This window comes from Crocuta crocuta, unplaced genomic scaffold, assembly GCF_008692635.1.
Source record: "Crocuta crocuta isolate KB4526 unplaced genomic scaffold, BGI_CrCroc_1.0 scaffold96, whole genome shotgun sequence".
Taxonomy (NCBI): domain Eukaryota; kingdom Metazoa; phylum Chordata; class Mammalia; order Carnivora; family Hyaenidae; genus Crocuta; species Crocuta crocuta.
This window is the reverse complement of record NW_027531522.1, coordinates 3,384,825-3,403,349: the sequence shown is the minus strand read 5'-3', so window position 1 is coordinate 3,403,349 and position 18,525 is coordinate 3,384,825. Positions and strand designations below refer to the sequence as shown.

Genomic DNA, 18,525 nt, shown 5'->3' with positions numbered 1-18,525 from the left:
CCGCCACTCTCGCACTTCTCCCACCCCGGGGACTTCTGATGTAGCTCTTTGTAATTTAGGAGGAAGGACTAGACAAAGATCGGGATTAGATACTCACCACGGGCTAATTAAATCCTCTCTTTTCTCCTCCCCCAACCCCCTCAAACCTTGCAGCCAGATAGGAATCTTTAGTCCCCCACCCCCACCTTCAAGTGCTCCTAGAGAAAGCTGGGTACTTGTGCACTACTACTGCCTCAGAGGAAGTGGTGTTCTCACTCTTGACGTGCATTTTCCCCGAATTATTTCTGATTTTGCGATTTCTTTTCAGCGACTGCACCCCTTTAGCTCCTTTCTCGTTTGGACCGCGGAGCGTCCCTCAAACAGCTAGGTATCCAGCTTTGGAGTGCAAGCCTTTGAAACTGAGTTCTGGTGATAAGGCTAGCTAGGAGATGTTTCTGGAAGGGATTTTATTACGAGATGCAGTTGGGCAAGCGTTGGGAGATGGATGACAACAGTTTGTCGGCATTTGGATTTTCAAGGAGGCGTGTGGGCTTACCACGGGGGCAACGTCGAAAAAAATGTATGCCCTGACACGCTGAATACAGATGAAAATTTTAAAAGGGCCAGTTCTGAAGGAGGGCTGCCTGGCCCTAACCCCTCCCTTAACACTGGTACATAAAACTCAGTATTAGGGTTCAGAAATCCGCGTGTTGGCAACGGCGAGCGCGTGATGTCTCTGAGCACTTATTTGGAAGTTTTTCCATACTTTTGAAAACATACTTGACGCCTCATTTCTTTGACGGCTGCTCAATAGACACCAGGAGCCGCTGGCTGAGCCGCCCCCTCCCGGCTCTCCTCTTGCTGGCAGCGCTTTCATCCAGGGCTTGAATTGTGTTGTCAAAGTTTAGTAGACGAGAGAGGAGGGGGCATGAGAACGGGGGAGGGGGGTGTTTTGGAAAGTCTTGGAAATCGGTATATTTTGCAGGTGTAGAATGTGCCTAATAACCATGGCTAGTGCGCGCTCCCCAATGGCGAGGGTATGACAGGGACAGCTGGCTCAGTTTTCAGTGTGAAAACACCCCCTCGGTGGACCAAACACAACGACACTGACCTTTCCGCGGGGGGAACCAAGATGTGCCTTTCACTGAATTAGCCATAAAGACGTCTTGCTATGACTTTTGTTCCCCACGAAAGCAAAGAAATATTGCGTTTAATATGAGAGGTACTGTTCACAGCTTTTCCGTGCCCCTTAAGAAATATTACAGTGCTGATTTACTGGCCCTTTTCTACCAAGTTGGCCCCAAGGCCGGGGGTAGAGGGGTGGGGATGGGGTGGCAAGGACAGAGGCGGTGGCGGTGGGGCCTCGCACTAAATTGCCTGTTGCCTGTTTCCAAAGTTCCCTCTTTGCAGCAGCAAATTTATCAATCTTTTCATCTGACAATACTTAGAAATATATCATTGTCATCCAGAGTTGTTTGATAGATTATCTGCAGGCACACCAGCCTTTTCCAAGGTCAAGTTGAAGATTCTTGTTTGCTGTTTAACCGGGTTGTTTAAAAACTCAGAACAATGCCTGCCTGTTAAATTTTCACTCGTTCTCATGGGGCATTCGAAAGCAAGTTTTCCTATTGACCCGTGTGAGGATGTTTCATCCCTCTTGAGCTTCTGAATTCAGCGACCAGGGCTTGGCAATGGAATCAACAGAAGAAACGAGATTTAACCTTAGCACTCGCGGACGCCAAAGAGATTAAGCCATCTTTCACATCTCCTCCGAGTGTGTACTAATTTTTCTCTGCGTGTCGCGGGCTGGTTACAGCCACACACATCTCATTCAAATTCTGCCTTTCTTCTTGTGGGAAGCTGCAAAAACACTCCCCTAAAGTGGAAGTGCAAAAAAACTGTGGCCACTCTGGCCTTTGTGAGCACAGAACCTGTTGCTCCGAGGACACTTTAAAATAAAGTCAACCTCTAAATCGTCGTCGTGCTTTATGGACATATTTATTTATGTTTTTAATGGAAACACAGGCTTCACAGTTTCTTCTATATCTGCGATGATTGATTTTTTTTTATTCAGCCAACTTTTATTTACCTTGCAAAAATGTTCTGGACCAATGTGATAAATTACAGATATGCAAATTTCTTTGAATGGTGTTGTAAGTGTGTCTAGCTGGAGCTGAATAACTCCTTGCAAGTCAGTCTGTGCGCACTCAGGACCCCAGGGAGCTGATCAAAGCACCCATTCTCTTTCATCCCCGGTATTCTCCTCCAAACTATTTCGATACAATATGTTTCCATGATGCACTTAATGTGCTAGGGACATAGAACTCATTACAACCTAGCTAGTTCGGCCGACCTCTTTGTTCCGAGGCAGAAAGTCAAAGAAAAAAGGAAAAGCATTGCCAGTTGCCAGCTTTCTGAAATGCTAAAGCATGCGTCATTTTTCACTAGGTCTCGTCTTGATATCCTCAAAAGACAAACTATGAAACCGGCCTCAGCCCTTTCTGGCATTAATTACACTGCTGTCCAGCCGATCTGTTTTTCCTATTATATGCATTTCTCAGCAGGGATTTTTTTTTTTTTTTTTGCAAGACTAATGCAGCTGCGAGTTAAACTATGAATGCATTTTTATCACTATGGAAGAAATAAGGGGAAAGAGTGCAAAACGTACAGCTAAACTTTTTGAAGGCTTCTGGTAGATAACAGATTAGGACCGAACTTGGGACATTTTTGCAATTTATGTAAATCTTGAAATTGACTAAGAGCCTCCTGCGTTTCCAGTGCGCCCTCAGTGTTCTGTGGAGACGCGTTCAGTGAGTGCCATGTGAAATTCTGCTTTGATGCTCAGATAAATCTTGAAGGTGAAACCCTTTCAAGGTTTCTCTGAAAATTCTGAAGTGAAACCGTCTGCCCTGCACCCAACTAGGAGACTGCTTCCGAGGAATTTCTGCCCCAGCATAGTAGTACAGAGAATATAAATTCTATTTCATTTCCTCCGTTTCTTGGAGGGTTGATTGGTTGGTGGAAATGGCTGGCAGCCAGTTCTGGGAAAGATTCCAGACCTGACTCCGATTAACCCTCTCTGGTGAAACTCTGCTGGAAACCAACTCACCAGCAATTGCCATTAATCTACTTACTAATTAAGCCAATTCATTTCTAAAGGAGAAAAATTCCTTTCTTTAGCCAAACTGATGGGAGGAAATTTGAAAGAAGCGCCAAACTGTGTAACTGTAATTCAGCCAAGGACTGCTAAAACAAGGTGTTGATATATAGCAGCAGATTTAAAACAAGTTTCTAGGGCAACACTCCTTTGCAGACGGTGGTATATAGTGCATAGTAGATGAAGCTCGAATAATGCTCCCCGGCGCTATGCCACCCCATGTACTTGCGTTGAAAATAACACGTCTCTCTCCAATTAAATCTTGTGCCTTTTACGCACAAATAAATCGCCTCTCTAGTTTTCTTTCACACCAGAGTAGGTCAGCTTTACGTGACAGCTACCACAGATACATTTCTTGAGACTTAATAAATAGCTTTAGAAATGTGTAATTCAGAGTACGTGTCTGAAACTGGGCTACAGACCGGGCCCAACTTGCAGCTAGGGGAACAGAAAGGACCAGGCTGAACATTACGCACAGAAGGAAGCAAACTTGACTTTCTGTAAGTGATACCTGACATGCTGCAGAGACACGTGAATTTTGGCCTTGATACTTACCAGGAAGCAAAACCCCAATGAGGTTCTCACTTATGTAAGAATTGTTTATGACTTTTAAGATAGGGCTGGCAGCCCAGTGCCCATGTAAGAGAAGAATGGATCTCCCCAGAGGAAATTTAAAATCCCCTCGGACCAGGCGTTAAGGTTCGCCGTCATGGGGATTAATTGGCAAACAAGAAGGCAGCAAATCAGTTTGACTTTGTGTTACAGAGAGAGACTATGGGTAAGACTATGGGTAAGAGAGGGAGTGAAAGCTTAGTGCCTCAAAAAATTTTTTTAATTGAAGTCTGTTCCTCCCCACCCCGGTAAGGCTTTGGGGCATATTGCTGAGCCCAGGAAGCGCCCCCTATGGCTTTGGCAGCCCCTCGAAGTCTGTGCGTCCCGCTCCCCCAGCACGAGCGAGCACCTGCAGTTAAGGGTTTGGAAAGGTGCGCACAGCCGGCACACCTCGCGTTCTCTTCGCTTCAAGGGCAGGCCTTGTCTTGAGTTAGTCTATGTCGTCATCACCATCATCATCATCATTGGAGAGACGAACAGCTTCATTAGAAACGCCCGTGTAGGTAGTATCCCTTTGCCAGGGAGGCAGGCCTGGCGCCAGGCGGGACAGGGCCCTCTCTGTGGTCCCGCTCCGCGCAGCCCAGCGCATTGCCCCTACTCGGTGGCGTCCCTATCATTCACTGGGGTGTTCTGGAGTATCGACGGCTTCTCCAAAGGCTCTTCTTCCGGGGTTCCAGACAACCTCCCTAAAGATATGGGGAAAGGAATACACGTGAAGTTTGTTTTACTTGCTATGTATGAACCTCTTCCCGCTCCTCATGCAGAGCTCTTTGCCTCATTTTGAGTGGGTTCTCCCTGGCTGGCCCCTCAGTAACCTGGAGGAAGGGTAGGACGGGGTGGGGTGGGGGCAGTCAGGTCCTCCTTGACCTTCAGAATACCTTATGTCAGCCACGTTTTTTTCTGAGACAGTTTTCCTGTGCTCCATACTATAGCAACAGTCTTAGGAGCCCGTGACCAAGGCCAGGAAACGACCTTCTACTGAAGGTCACCTTCCTAGAATTAGGAGCAGTTGTAAGAGGATTTTAAAAGGCAGTGGTTGTCTTGTGTTTGGGGCCAAGGATCGAACTAAGATTTAAATTTCCATTTGCATTTTCAATCTTTCCTCCACATGAAACAGAAAATTCTGAATGAGAAGGAAAGAAAACCCGTTGGCAAGGGTTGTGAAGTTGGGGACCGGGGAGCCACCCCCCCACGCAGGCTAGGCTCTCTGCTCTGTAGGGAGGGACATTTACCTGGTGTGTAAATTGTGAGGAAAGCGTTGGGGGTCTGAGACAGGAAAGCCACAACATGGGATGTGATGTTCCAGCTTTGAAGGGGAACAAAGGCCCTGAGCTAATCCCAGTGAAAGCCAGGAGCGTGGACAAGGCAACAAAGAATTGCAGCCTGCGGTCACCGGTAGGTGTCAATGTGGACACTTACAGCCGGGGCAGTGGGAGAGAGGAACACAGAGACAGGCTGTCATTCCAGGGCTTAACATGAACAAAGATAAAAACGTGACAACGTCGCCTTTCAATGGTTGGGAGGTTCAAAGTGGATTGCTAGGGAGTCTATGTGGGTCAAGTCTTTTCTGAAGCAGGGCCTTTCTTTTTCTACCCAAGTATCAGCCAGGGAAGTTCTGAGGCCCTTTCCCCAAGGTCATTTTTCTTCCTAAAGGAAGAATTCCTGAAAATAATGCCCAATTCCACCCACTTGCCTAAGGCAAAGACACGGAGCATTCAAGATTCTTAGACATCGGGATAGAAGGTGTTTTTTCTGCACCCCAGAGACCCAGGTGGCTGCATTAAGCCTTAGTGAACTTGAACAGCCTACCTTAACATTTGCATATCTAATGAAAAAAAAAAAACAGTTCCTTTTATGAAACTGTGCATTTATGTAGATGAATCTAGGGGTACCATCATTTAGAAAGTATTGCTCTTGTAAAGAAATTTCATAGTATGCTGTTGAAGGAGTAGCGGAAACCCGGTAGAGTTAGTATGCCCATGATTTCAGACTCACTACTACAAATCAGCAGACTAGGCATTTGCCAACGAATGGATCTCCTCTATAATCTGGGAAAGATCATTGGGAATCTCCCGCTAATGCAACTGATTAGCAAAGACTATCTTGGAGAATTAATAAATGGAAATGACAACAAATTGTGTTCATCCTGAGGACTCAGAAATGTTGTCTCTAAACTCCGCTATCAAAACCAAAATACAAGTTTAAAAAATCATAATGTAATAAAGTTCTGACTTTCTGTGGGGGAAATAAGTCCCTAAATAATAATAAAAAAAAGGATGTAAATATCCTTAAAAGACTAATGACATTTCACAGGTAATGCAATTTAGAAAGAAACACTTCCATGTTTTCTTTTCCAACAATGTGCATTTTTGTAAACTGCTATAAATTGCAATTCAAAAGCACTGATCTCGCCATCCCCAATCATTTTTTATACTGATCAAATGAATGCAGATACTCCCATTTGGGAGGGGCAACATGACATTTCACTTGGCAGTTCTAAACAGGTCACAGACCTTTCACAGACCCTAAGGCAGTGGGAGGGAGCTCTTTGCTAAACCGTGTAACCAAATCAAACCAATGGTTACCCCTTTTCAAAACCATTGGAATGGTTTGCACAATGCTATTCACATAGCAGCACAGAAACTGAAAGGATGGTCATCCAATGGAAATTTCTTTCCTTTTGTTTAAACCTGCAGAGCTCAAAAAAGTAATACTTTGAAGGAAGACAATGACGTTTACCGTGATAAAAATCGTAGGCAATAAACATGCATGTTTATTGGCAGAACACGGCATAGCTGTGGTCACCCATTGGTATGTATATATATGCACACGTATGTATGTATATGTATGTCTATTTATTGGAGATGTTGCTTTGTTGGAAACATTAGGCACAAAGACACAACATGGCTGCCCTGGAGATGACCTATTGCTTTCAAGTTGCTCGAACACATCAGAATTTCCATTGTTAGGGTTGATTAATTGAAACTGATAAGTTACCATGAATAAAGATTGTTTTTCTGTTTAATGTGGTGGGCCTGATTTGGTAAATGCCTCATTCATGTAGCTTTGCGGTGCAGCATATGGGCAAGAGTCATTCAGTGTCGCAAACATATACAATTTATTATGCTTGTATGGGCACAACCAAAAGGCCTTTTTATTTTAATGACAACGTTGCGATGAAAAATTTTACGTAGAAGAGTCACGAGTCACGTGAAGTGCGATTTTGCCGTTTATACTTCGAGTTTCTATCTTTGTGTTTCTGGGAGTCATTTTTAAACTATAATATTTAAGTACGTTATAAGAAAGAGATGTGTACATCCAAATTACACGGTAACAGTCACGGGGAATACAGCAGACTTGATCTCAAATTTAGCAGGCGTATGAAGAGCAGACACTTTATTATCGGATGCCACCTGTGCATTATACTGTCGATAAAGTTACCACAAATGTCTCATTGAGATGCCACCAACCTGCCTGCACCGCCCCATTTACAACAAAATACAAAGGAGGTTGGTAAATAACATGTCAGTTTCCCCCAATGTCCTTTTTAAAAAAAAATATTAATTAGTAAAATCAAAAGACAACATTTAAACATAATTTAGGGACTATGGCATGAGAAAACAGTGGGTTTATTAAATTTCAATTTTCTACAATTTATTTACTGTTCTTGAGAGCTGGAGTCACTTTTTAAAGCGGTAACCAACTAAAGATTGCCAGGAGTGTTTACTGATAAAGGTAAGGTTTCTAATGTTTCCACAACGAGGTTGTACGGAAACTTTTTTTTTACTCCATTTTCATTTAGGCTGCTCGTGTAATCACCAGCAGAGTACTGGCCAAAAAAATATGAAAGGCATGCAAATGAACAAGGGAATGACTGTATCCAGCCATCAAAGAGATAGTTACCATATTCAGCTTTTAATGTCTTATCAAATAAATTCTCTGGTCATTCATGTCCATGAAAGAGTTCAAGTTCACCCAACATTTCTCAATTAGATTAGATGGGTAATCTCAGTTCAGCTCTTCTGGAGAGTAATAAACCACATTGGTCACAGCTGACCACCGCTAGTATGCGTTCCATAAAGGACTGGATGTCCATTGGAAAGCTAATCAGTGCACCGTCACTTGTAAAATTCCCTCCTGCATTTGGAAGTGATAATCTGTATCTAATTTTTAAAGAAAAATTTACTCTCCTTTCACTCTGCTGAGGCCAATTTCTTTTCTGGACCTGAATAGAGATCATTGGGGAAACAGTACCAAATAGCTTTGGTATGTGTATAACAAAAACCCACCTCTTTGTAGAACATAACAAATTATGCAATGTTCACAGATGCGCTTCCCATCGTGCCTTTTGTGAGAAAATGAAGGCCCGACTCTGTTCCCCACCCCCCTCTTTATGAAAGACTAGGCTGCCAAAGCGATCTGTCCTAATCCTGGAGAAAAATAAATATACTTAATATGGAAGCCTTAGATCGTTATTTTTAGAGTTTCATTGGGACTTCTGGTCTGTGTAATCTGCACAAGTATGAATTTGAGGTTACAAACAGCTACGTGTTCCTACGAACAGGCGAACAGCTTGGGGCCTAGGGATTACATTGTGCCTGTTTCTCTAACTCACCTCTGAAGGGTGGGTACTTAGTGGAAATGCTGTTTTCACACAATTTCATGCTTAAATTTATCGGTTACCAGGGAAATTTAGTAATTTTTCAGTTACTTTTTTGAAATATACACACTCTAAATATTTTATGTTTTGTTTCTCTATTTTGGCTTTTGATTATCCTTCCCCCCCAGCATTAGCGGGCCGTAATTGACATACAGCCCTGTGTAAGTTTCAGGTGTACAGCCTGAGGACCTGACTTACTGTATATTGTGAAATGAGTCCCACAGTAAATTTAGCTAACGGCCGTCATCTCCTATAGANAACCACGAGATCATGACCTAAGCGAAAGTCGGACGCTTAACCGACTAAGCCACCCAGGCGCCCCTCCTATAGATATTTTTAAAAAGAAGAGAAACAACCTTTTTTCTCCTTGTGATGAGAGCTTTTAAGATCTACATACGACCCCAGAGGTTGTTTATCTCAAAACTGGAGTTTGTATCTTTTGACCACCTTCCTCCAACTCCCCTTCCCTATTTGGGGGAAGAGGCCGTAAGTAGATCATTCTGAGTAACAAGGTAGCAATTCCTGCAGAAATGGTGAAGTGGAGAGGCCTTCTCCCGCCCACCCTACCTCACCGCACCACCTTAAATCCTGGCACTACTGTTATTCAGTGTACTAGTTAGATGGTTTAATGTCTGACTCTTGGTCTCAGCTCTGGTCATGATCTCGCAGTTCATGAGTTTGAGCCCCACGTCGAACTCTGTGCTGATGGGGTGGAGGATGCTTGGGATTCTGTCTCGCCTTCCCTCTGCCCCTCCCCTTCTTGTGCATACACATGCTCTCTCTCTCTCTCTCAAAATAAATAAATAAACAAACAAACAAAAAAAGAATATAAATTCCAGGCACTAAGAAGACTCAAGGCATCCTCGGGGCCTAGGCCAGAGCTTTGCTTATAGTAGTAGGTGGTCATAACACATTTCCAATGGATGAATGAATGGAGTAACAAAGAGAAGGTGAAGCCCGGTAAAGGTAAGTAATTGGCTCCCTTGGTACCCATGGCCTTTATAGCTCCTCCAACAGAGGCTCTGGTCTTGGTCATCAGACTGGCTTTGCCTAATGGGACAGGAGCAAATGCGGTGCCACCAGAGACTTGAATGGTCCCTGTACATTGGAGCTTGTTTTCTTTTGCTGCTCTTGAGAACCCTGAATGCACCTAATCACAAGCCTGGGTTGCCTGCTCAGTGATTAGAAATACAAGATCCAGTTACCCTGTCACCCCAGCAAATAGCCAGCATGAGGCCATCAATGGCCGGCTAACCACAGAAGATGACACAAGACCTGCCACCTGGGTGAAGGCACACATAAAGGCACAGAAGCATGGAATAGCATGAACTAGCAGGGAACAGTAAGTCATGTGGTGTGACTAGATCAGGGAGCCCGTGTTCGGGAGAGGGAGCTCTTATGACAGGTCTTATATGCTAAACTGAAAACCTTGATTTTATCCCGAAAGCCATCGATATTTATTGATGAATCCATCAATCAGGGGAAAACAAAGTGTGTAAAAGTGAACAAAAAGTTAAAATCGTTAGTGACTCCAACACTTAATACTCAGAGCACCGGCAGAATTGAGTAACCAAGAGAGACTGAGAAGGATGCTTTGGGAAGTAGGAGGAGAACCAGAACAGGTTGGTGACTTGGAAGTCAAAAGGAGAGCACCTTAAGAATTAAGGGTGACTCGGGGCGCCTGGGTGGCTTAGTCGGTTAAGCGTCCGACTTTCGCTTAGGTCATGATCTCGCAGTTCGTGGGTTCGAGCCCCGCGTCGGGCTCTGTGTTGACTGCCAGCTCAGAGCCTGGAGCCTGTTTCAGAGTCTGTGACTCCCTCTCTCTCTGACCCTCCCCTGCTCACGCTGTGTGTGTGTCTCTTTCTCTCCTAGAAATAAATAAAAAAAACATTTAAAAAAAATTAGTTGATCACTTACTGACTGCCAGGAAAGGGACAGGCAAATTTATACACAATTTATAGGCAAGGCTTATCACATTCAATTCCCTGATGCTAGAATGTGTTTTGAAGGATGAAAAAAGTAAGTTTCTAATCAATCAAAGGGAAATGTCTCCTTTACAGTGGAAGTTAATGGCAGAACGTGTCATGCAAAGTGGAAACATAAAGTCACTGAATTCATTTGGGACAGTGGCTGTCCATCTATTTAATGTGGATGCCATGGAATTTATTCAATTGTCTTCCTGTCTTTGCTTCCTAGGGCTGCCGTAACCAAGTAATTTAAAGTAGATGGATTAAAACACCAGATGTTAATTCCTTCATCTGAGTTCTGGAGGCTCGAAGTCCAAAATCACGGTGTTGGCAAGACCATGTTTTCTCTCTGACTCTGAAGAGAATCCTTCCCTTCCTTCTTCTCCCTCACTTCTGGTGGTGGTCATCCATCTTTGATGTCCTTTGAGCTCCTGCTACATCATCCCGTTCTCTGTTTCTGTCACCACAAGGCATTCTTCCTGTGTCAAAATCTCCCTCTTCTTGAGACACAGGTCATAATGGATTAATGACCTAATGACCTCATCTTAACTTGATTACACCTGCAAAGACCCTATTTTCCAAATAGGGTCACGTTCACAGGAGCTGTGGGCGAGGGTTTCAATATCTTTTGGGGGCAGAGGACAGCGTTCAACCCATAATGCATTCTTGTCTGGAAAAGGTAACCCATTGCCTATTTCACAGGCAGATTGCCAGGAAAGGTGACTTTTACCAAGATGCAACAGAGAGGTTTTGAGTGTTTTATTAGGAAATTAAGAAATAGAAGGCATCCAAATTGATAAGTAAGAACTACAATTCTCACTAATTGTAGATGATTTGATACTATACATAGAAAACTCTAAAGATGCCACCAAAAATACTACTAGAACTGACAAATGAATTCAGTAAGTTTCAGGATACAAAATCAGTGTACAGAAATCTGCTGCATTCCTGTAACTAATAATGAAGCAGCAGAAAGTGAAATTAAGAAAACTGTCCCATTTACAATTGCACCATAAGTAGTAATATATCTAAGAACAAACTTAACCAGCGAGGTGAAAGACCTGTACTCTGAAAACTGTAAAACACTGATAAAAGACATTCAACACAAAGAAATGGAAAGACATTCCAATAATGTGGGACCACAATGGACCTCAAAGAGCCAAAGCAATCTTTAAAAAGGAAAAATTGGAAGTATCACAATTCCAGATTTCAAATTATATTACAAAGCAGTAGTAATTAAAACAGTATGGTACTAGCATAGAAATAGACACATAGATCAATGGAATAGAACAGAAAACTCAGGAAGCCCACAACAATATAGTCAATTAATCTTTGAGAAAGCAAGAAAGAATATTCAATGGGAAAAAGACAATTTCTTCAACAAATGGTGGTGGGAAAACTGGATAGCCACATGCAAAAGAATGAAACTAGGCCATACGTTCTTTCATCATCATACACAAAAAGAAACTCAAAATGGATTAAAGACCTAAATGTGAGACCTCAAGCTATAAAAATCCTAGAACAGAGCACAGGCAGTGATTTCTCTGCTATTGGCCATAGCCACACTTTTCTAGATATGCTTCCTGAGGCAAGGGAAACAAAAGCAAAAATAAACTATTGGGACTACATCAAAACAAGTCTCTGCCCAGCGAAAGAAATAATCAACAAAACCTGAAGGCAAACAACTGAATGGGAAAAGATTATTTGCAAATGACATATCCAATAAAGGGTTAGTTATATCCAAAATATATAAAGAACTGATACAACTCAACATCCGAAAAATAGCCCAATTAAAAAATGGGCAGGAGACAGGAACAGACATTTCTCCAAAGAAGACCTAGAGATGGCCAACAGACACATGAGGGAAGCGGAAGCTTGAGTCTGGCGCCTTAGACCACTCAGCCATCCTGGCCAGCTAACAAACACATGAAAAGATGCTCAACATCACTGATCACCAGGGAACTGCAAATCAAAACTACAATGAGATATCACCTCGCACCTGTCAGAATGGTTAAAATCAACAACACAAGAAATGACAGGTATTGGAGAGGATGTGGAGAAGGGGGAACCCCCTTGTACCACTGGTGAGAATGCAAACTGGTGCAGTCACTGTGGAAAACAGTATGGAGTTTCCTCAAAAATTTAAAAATAGAACTACCCCACGATCCTGTAATTGTACTATTAGGTATTTACCTCCAAAATACAAAAACGCTAATTCAAAGGGATACGTGTACCCTTATGTTTATTACAGCATTATTTGCAATAGTCAAACAAATAGTCTACTGGCTGGTGAATGGATAAAGAAGATGTGATGAGTAATATTCATATATATATATGAATAAAAAATATATATCAGAATAAAAAGAATGAAATCTTGCCATTTGCAATAATGGAGTTAGATAGTATAATGCTAAGTGAAATAAGTCAGTCAGATGCCATATGCTTTCACTCATATGTGGAATTTTTTCTTGTCTTTTTTTTTTTTTTTTATGTAAGCTCCATGCCCAATGTGGGGCCTGAACTCCTGACCCCGAGATCAAGAGTCACATGCTGTACTTACTGAACCAGCCAGGCGCCCCTCATATATGGAATTTAAGAAATAAAATACGGGCACGTGAGTGGCTCAGTTGGTTAAGTATCTGGCTCTTGATTTCCACTCAGGTCATGAGCTCATGGTTGGTGAGATGGAGCCTCATTGGGGCTCTGGGCCGACAGCGCAGAGCCTGCTTGGGATTCTCTTTCTTCCTCTCTCTTTGCCTCACCTCTGCTTTCACACACATGCGCCTTCTCTCTGTATCTCAAAATGAATAAACATTAAAAAAAAAGAAACAAAACAAATGAGCAAAGAAAAAGAGAGAGAGAGAGAGAAACCAAGAAACAGACTCATAACTGTAGAGAACAAATATGGTGGTTACCAGAGGGAAGGTGGATGGGGGGATGGGTGAAATAGGGGATGGGTTTAAAGTGTATACTTATCATGATGAAAATAAAATAATAAAAAATAAAATGTTTTTAAAAATGGTAGATATTTAGGGGCGCCTGGGTGGCTAGTTAAGTGAAGCATCCAGCTTCAGCTTAGGTCATGATCTTATGGTTCGTGAGTTCGAGTCCCACGTTGGGCTTTGTGCTGACAGCTCAGAGCCTGAAGCTGGCTTCAGATTCAGTGTCTCCCCTTCTATCTCTCAAGAATAAATAAACATGAGGGGCATCTGTGTGTGGCTCAGTCAGTTAAGCGTCGACTTCGGCTCAGGTCATGATCTTGTGGTTTGTGAGTTTGAGCTCCGCATCAGGCTCTGTGCTGACAGCTCAGAACCTGGAGCCTCCTTCAGATCGTGTCTCCCCCTCTCTCTGCCCCTCCCATGCTCATGTCCTGTCTCTCAATAATGAATAAAAATGTTTAAAAATAAACTTTAAAAATATTTTAAAAAAGAATAAATAAACATGAAAAAATTTTAAGGTAGATATTTAATGCAGACTTTTGATGTTTGAGACAATGATACCTGTGGCCATAAATTTACAAGCCAAAATGTTCTTAGAACAGATTGTATACATAAGGTAAAGGTGAAAGGTCATTGGTTCAGAAACATGAAGAAAACTGGTTTGAACATTTAGGACTTTTTTTGGTGAAGGGAGAAGGAAGTACAATGGTATAGTGAGTCTATGATTTAATATACCATATAGACATGATAAATACAATTTTAAAAGAAAAACCAGAAAAACATACTGGGCAAGATAAGATAAACATTTCTCTGCTAAAGACAGGTGAAGCAACGAACTGGGCTGTTATGGATTGAACTGTGTCTCCCTGAAAGATGTGGAAGTCCTAGTACCTTTGAGTGTGAATGTAATTGGACATAGGGTCGTGCAGACGATCAAGTTAAGATGAGGTCTTCAGGATGCAGTATGTCTGTGTCCTTATCAAAAGGAGAAATTTATTTTTTTTTGTTTTTTTTTGTTTTCATTCATAGTTTATTGTCGAGTTGGTTTCCATATAACACCCAGTACTCATCCCAACAAGTGCTCTCCTCCATGCCCATCACCCTCCTTCCCCTCTCCCCCACCCCCATCAGCCCTCAGTTTGTTCTCAGTATTCAAGAGTCTCTCATGGTTTGCCTCCCTCCCTCTTCCCAACTATTTTTCCCCTTCTCTTCCCCCATGGTCCTCTGTTAAGTTCCTCCTAATCCTCCTATACGTGCAAACATATGATATTTGTCCTTCTCTGCCTGACTTATTTCGCTCAACATAACACCCTCAAGGTCCATCCATGTTGCTACACATGGCCAGATTTCATTCTTTCTCATTGCCATGTAGTATTCCATCGTATAGATAAGCCACATCTTCTTGATCCATTCGTCCGTTGATGGACACTTAGGCTCTTTCCATGTTTTGGCTATTGTTGAGAGTGCTGCTATGAACATTGGGGTACATGTGCTCCTATGCATCAGCATTTCTGTATCCCTTGGGTAAATTCCTAGCAGTGCTATTGCTGGGTCATAGGGGAGTTCTATTGTTAGTTTCCTGAGGAACCTCCACACTGTTTTCCAGAGGGGCTGTACCAGTTTACATTCCCACCAACAGTGTAGGAGGGTGCCCGTTTCTCCACATCCTCGCCAGCATCTAGAGTCCTCTGATTTGCTCATTTTAGCCACTCTGACTGGCGTGAGGTGGTATCTCAGTGTGGTTTTGATGTGTATTTCCCTGATGAGGAGGGATGCTGAGCATCGTTTCATGTGTCTGTTGGCCATCTGGATGTCCTCTTTGGAGAAGTGTCTGTTCATAATCTTCTGCCCATTTCTCCACTGGATTATTTGTTTGTCAGGTGTGGAGTTTGGTGAGTTCCTTATAGATTTTGGATACTAGCCTGTTACGTGATAGGTCATTTGCAACTATCATTCTGTCAGTTGCCTATTAATTTTATGGATTGTTTTCTTTACCGTGCAGAAGCTTTTTTATCTTCATGAGGTCCCAAAAGTTCATTTTTGCTCTTGATTCCCTTGCCTTTGGGGATGTGTCAGGTAAGAAATTGCTGTGGTTGAGGTCAAGGAGGTTGTTTCCTGCTTTCTCCTCTAGAGTTTTGATGGTTTCCTGTCTCACATTCAGGTCCTTTATCCATTTTGAGTTTATTTTTGTGTATGGTGTGAGACAGTGATCTAGTTTCATTCTACTGCATGCTGCTGTCCAGTTCTCCCAGCACCATCTGTTAAAGAGGCTGTCTTTTTTCCATTGGATACTCTTTCTTGCTTTGTGAAAGATTAGTTGGTCATACATTTGTGGGTCCAATTCTGAGTTCTCTATTCTATTCCATTGGTCTATGTGTCTGTTTTTGTGCCACAAAAGGAGAAATTTAGACACAGATACAGACACACACAGAGGGAAGGTAGTGTGAAGACAGAGAGGAAATGCTGTTTACCAGGCAAGGAACACTTGAGATTACCAGAAGCTCAGATAGGGGCATGGAACAGTTTCTCGCTCACCTCCCTCACCGCTGTCAGAAGACACCACCCCTGTTGACACCTTGATTTCAAATTTCTATCATCCAGAACAGTGAGATGATACATTTGTGTAGTTTAAATCGCCAAGTTTGCTGCACTTTGTTACAGCGGCCCGAGAGAATTAACACATGGGCTGAAACTACAGGCCTGTGGGCTGTAGCTGCAGGAATTCATTCTGACAGCCGCAAATAGAGCTCCTTTTTAATTTTTTTTTAAAGCTTATTTGCCAGGAAGAGAGGTCCTTTTTTAAAAAATTTATTTATCTATTTTGAGAGAGAGAGCATGAGCAGGGGAGGGGCAGAGAGAGAGAGAATCCCAAGCAGGTTCCGTGCTGTCAGTGTGGGGCCCAAGGTGTGACTCAAGTGCACGGACTGTGAGATCATGACCTGAGTGGAAATCAAGAGTTGGACGTTTAACCAACTCAGCCACACCAATGCCGCAGAGCTCCTGTTTGGTAATAAAGGCTAAGTGTGCTCCATGTTGGGTAAAAGAAGAAATTCACTCCTCAAAGGCAGTAGTTTGCATGAAAGGAAACTGAGGGAGAAAACAAACAAACAAACCAGAAAAAGTTTCTTTTTTTTAAATGTTTTATTTATTTATTTCTAGGAGAGAGAGAGACAGCGTGAGCAGGGGAGGGTCAGAGAGAGAGGGAGTGACAGACTCTGAAACAGGCTCCAGGCTCTGAGCTGGCAGTCAGCACAGAGCCCGACGCAGGGCTCGAACCCACGAACCGCGAGATCATGACCTGAGCGAAAGTCAGACGCTTAACCGGCTAAGCCACCCGGGCGCCCCAGAAAAATAGTTTCTAATCTGGGGCTATGGGCGTGGGGAGGCTCACAGGCAAAAACTTACTTCACACAGAGGAACTGACCCAAGCCACCTGATGGCCTGGTGGCTTCGAGACCCTAATGGGTTCCCAGTGGAACAGGCAACCTTCAAACTTATAAGAACTGGTTTGGGACTAGGAGTGAGACTGGCATAGTGGAAGCAGACACAGGGCGGTATTCAGGTGGGGAGAGAAAGAAAGGAGAAGGGAAGGGAAGGGAAGGGAAGGGAAGGAGGGAAGGGAAGGGTAGGGAAGGGAAGGGTAGGGAAGGGAAGGGAAGGGAAAGGAAGAGAAAGAGAAGGGAAGGGAAGGGAAGGGAAGAGAAAAATAACAGAAAGAAAGAGAGAGGGAGGGAGGAAGGAAGAAGGAAATGAGCCTGAAAACCGAAGTTCCAAAATAAACATGAGAATAGAATGCTTGTAAAGACAACAGCAGGATTAAGCCCTGATGTGTATGAGTGCATATGAAGGCACTCCAAATAAATTTTAGCTGATAACATAGCCTGACAAAAACTGTGAAATATTTGTGTGTATCACAGAAATAATTGAAAATGTCCATTAGAAAAACAAAAAGCAAGGGGCGCCTGGGTGGCCCAGCCGGTTAAGCATCTGACTTCGGCTCAGGTCATGATCTCATGGTTTGTAGGTTCGAGCCCCGCTTAAGGCTCTGTGCTGACAGCTAGCTCAGAGCCTGAAGCCTGTTTCAGATTCTGTATCTCCCTCTCTCTCTGACCCTCCCCTGCCCACGCTGTCTCTCTCTCTCAGAAATAAATAAAAAACATTAAAAAATTTTTAGAAAAACAAAAAACAAATTATTATACAAAGCAGGATAGAACAAAATATACAAAAACATAGACATATACATAAATATATACATGAAATGAAAAGCAATAGAGCTTGTAATTTTTTTGACGCCGACCATAGCAACATTTTTCTAGATATGTCTCCGAAGGCAAGGGCAACAAAAGCAAAAATGAACTACTGAGACTATTCCAAAATAAAACACATTTGTACAGTGAAGGAAACCATCAACAAAAACAAAGGCAACCTAATGAATGGGAGAAGATATTTGCAAATGCTATATCTGATAAGGGGTTAATACCCAAAGTACATAAAAAATGTACACAATTCAATGCAAAACCTCCAAATAATCTGATTAAAAACAGGCAGAGGATCTGAATACACATTTTTTCAGAGAGGACATACATATGGGCAACTGACACATGAAAATATGTTCAACATCACTAATCATCAGGGAAATGCAAATCAAAACAGCAATGAGACACATGTGAATGCCTAAAATCAAAATGACTAGAAATAACAAGTGTTGGTGTGGATGTGGAGAAAAAGGAACCTTGCGCACGGTTAGTGGAAATTGTTGGTGAAGCCACTGTAGAAAACAGCATGGAGGGTCCTCAAAGTATTAAAAATAGAAATACCATATGATCCAGTAATTCCACTCCTGGGTATTTACCAAGGAAAATAAAAACACTAATTCAAAAAGATATACGCACCCCTATGTTTACTGTAGCATTATTTATAATAGCCAAGATATGGAAGCAACCCAAGTATACATTGATAAGAAAATGGGTAAGGAAGATGTGGCATATATATATATATATATATATATATATATAAATGTTTTTATTTCTTTTTTAAGAGAGAGAGAGCACAAGTGGGGGAGGGTCAGAGAGTGGAGGACAGAGGATCTGAAGTGGGCTCTGCAGTGACAGGCTGAGAACAGTGAGCCCAATGTGGGGCTCAAGCTCACAAACCATGAAATCATGACTTGTGCTGAAGTCAGATGCTCAGCTGACTGAGCCAACCAGGCAC

The 18,525-nt window shown here is 42.6% G+C and overlaps 1 protein-coding gene across 1 annotated transcript in view; it reads right to left on the bottom strand.

The window, feature by feature from the left end:
- Positions 1-3,981: 3,981 nt before the first annotated feature.
- CUNH10orf67 (chromosome unknown C10orf67 homolog) overlaps positions 3,982-18,525 on the bottom strand; it is a 168,688-nt gene continuing 154,144 nt past the window's right edge. Inside the window, 1 exon segment of the mRNA XM_077772452.1 lies at positions 3,982-4,434. Within this exon segment, the coding sequence (XP_077628578.1) occupies positions 4,343-4,434 (92 nt within the window). The 3' untranslated portion in view covers positions 3,982-4,342.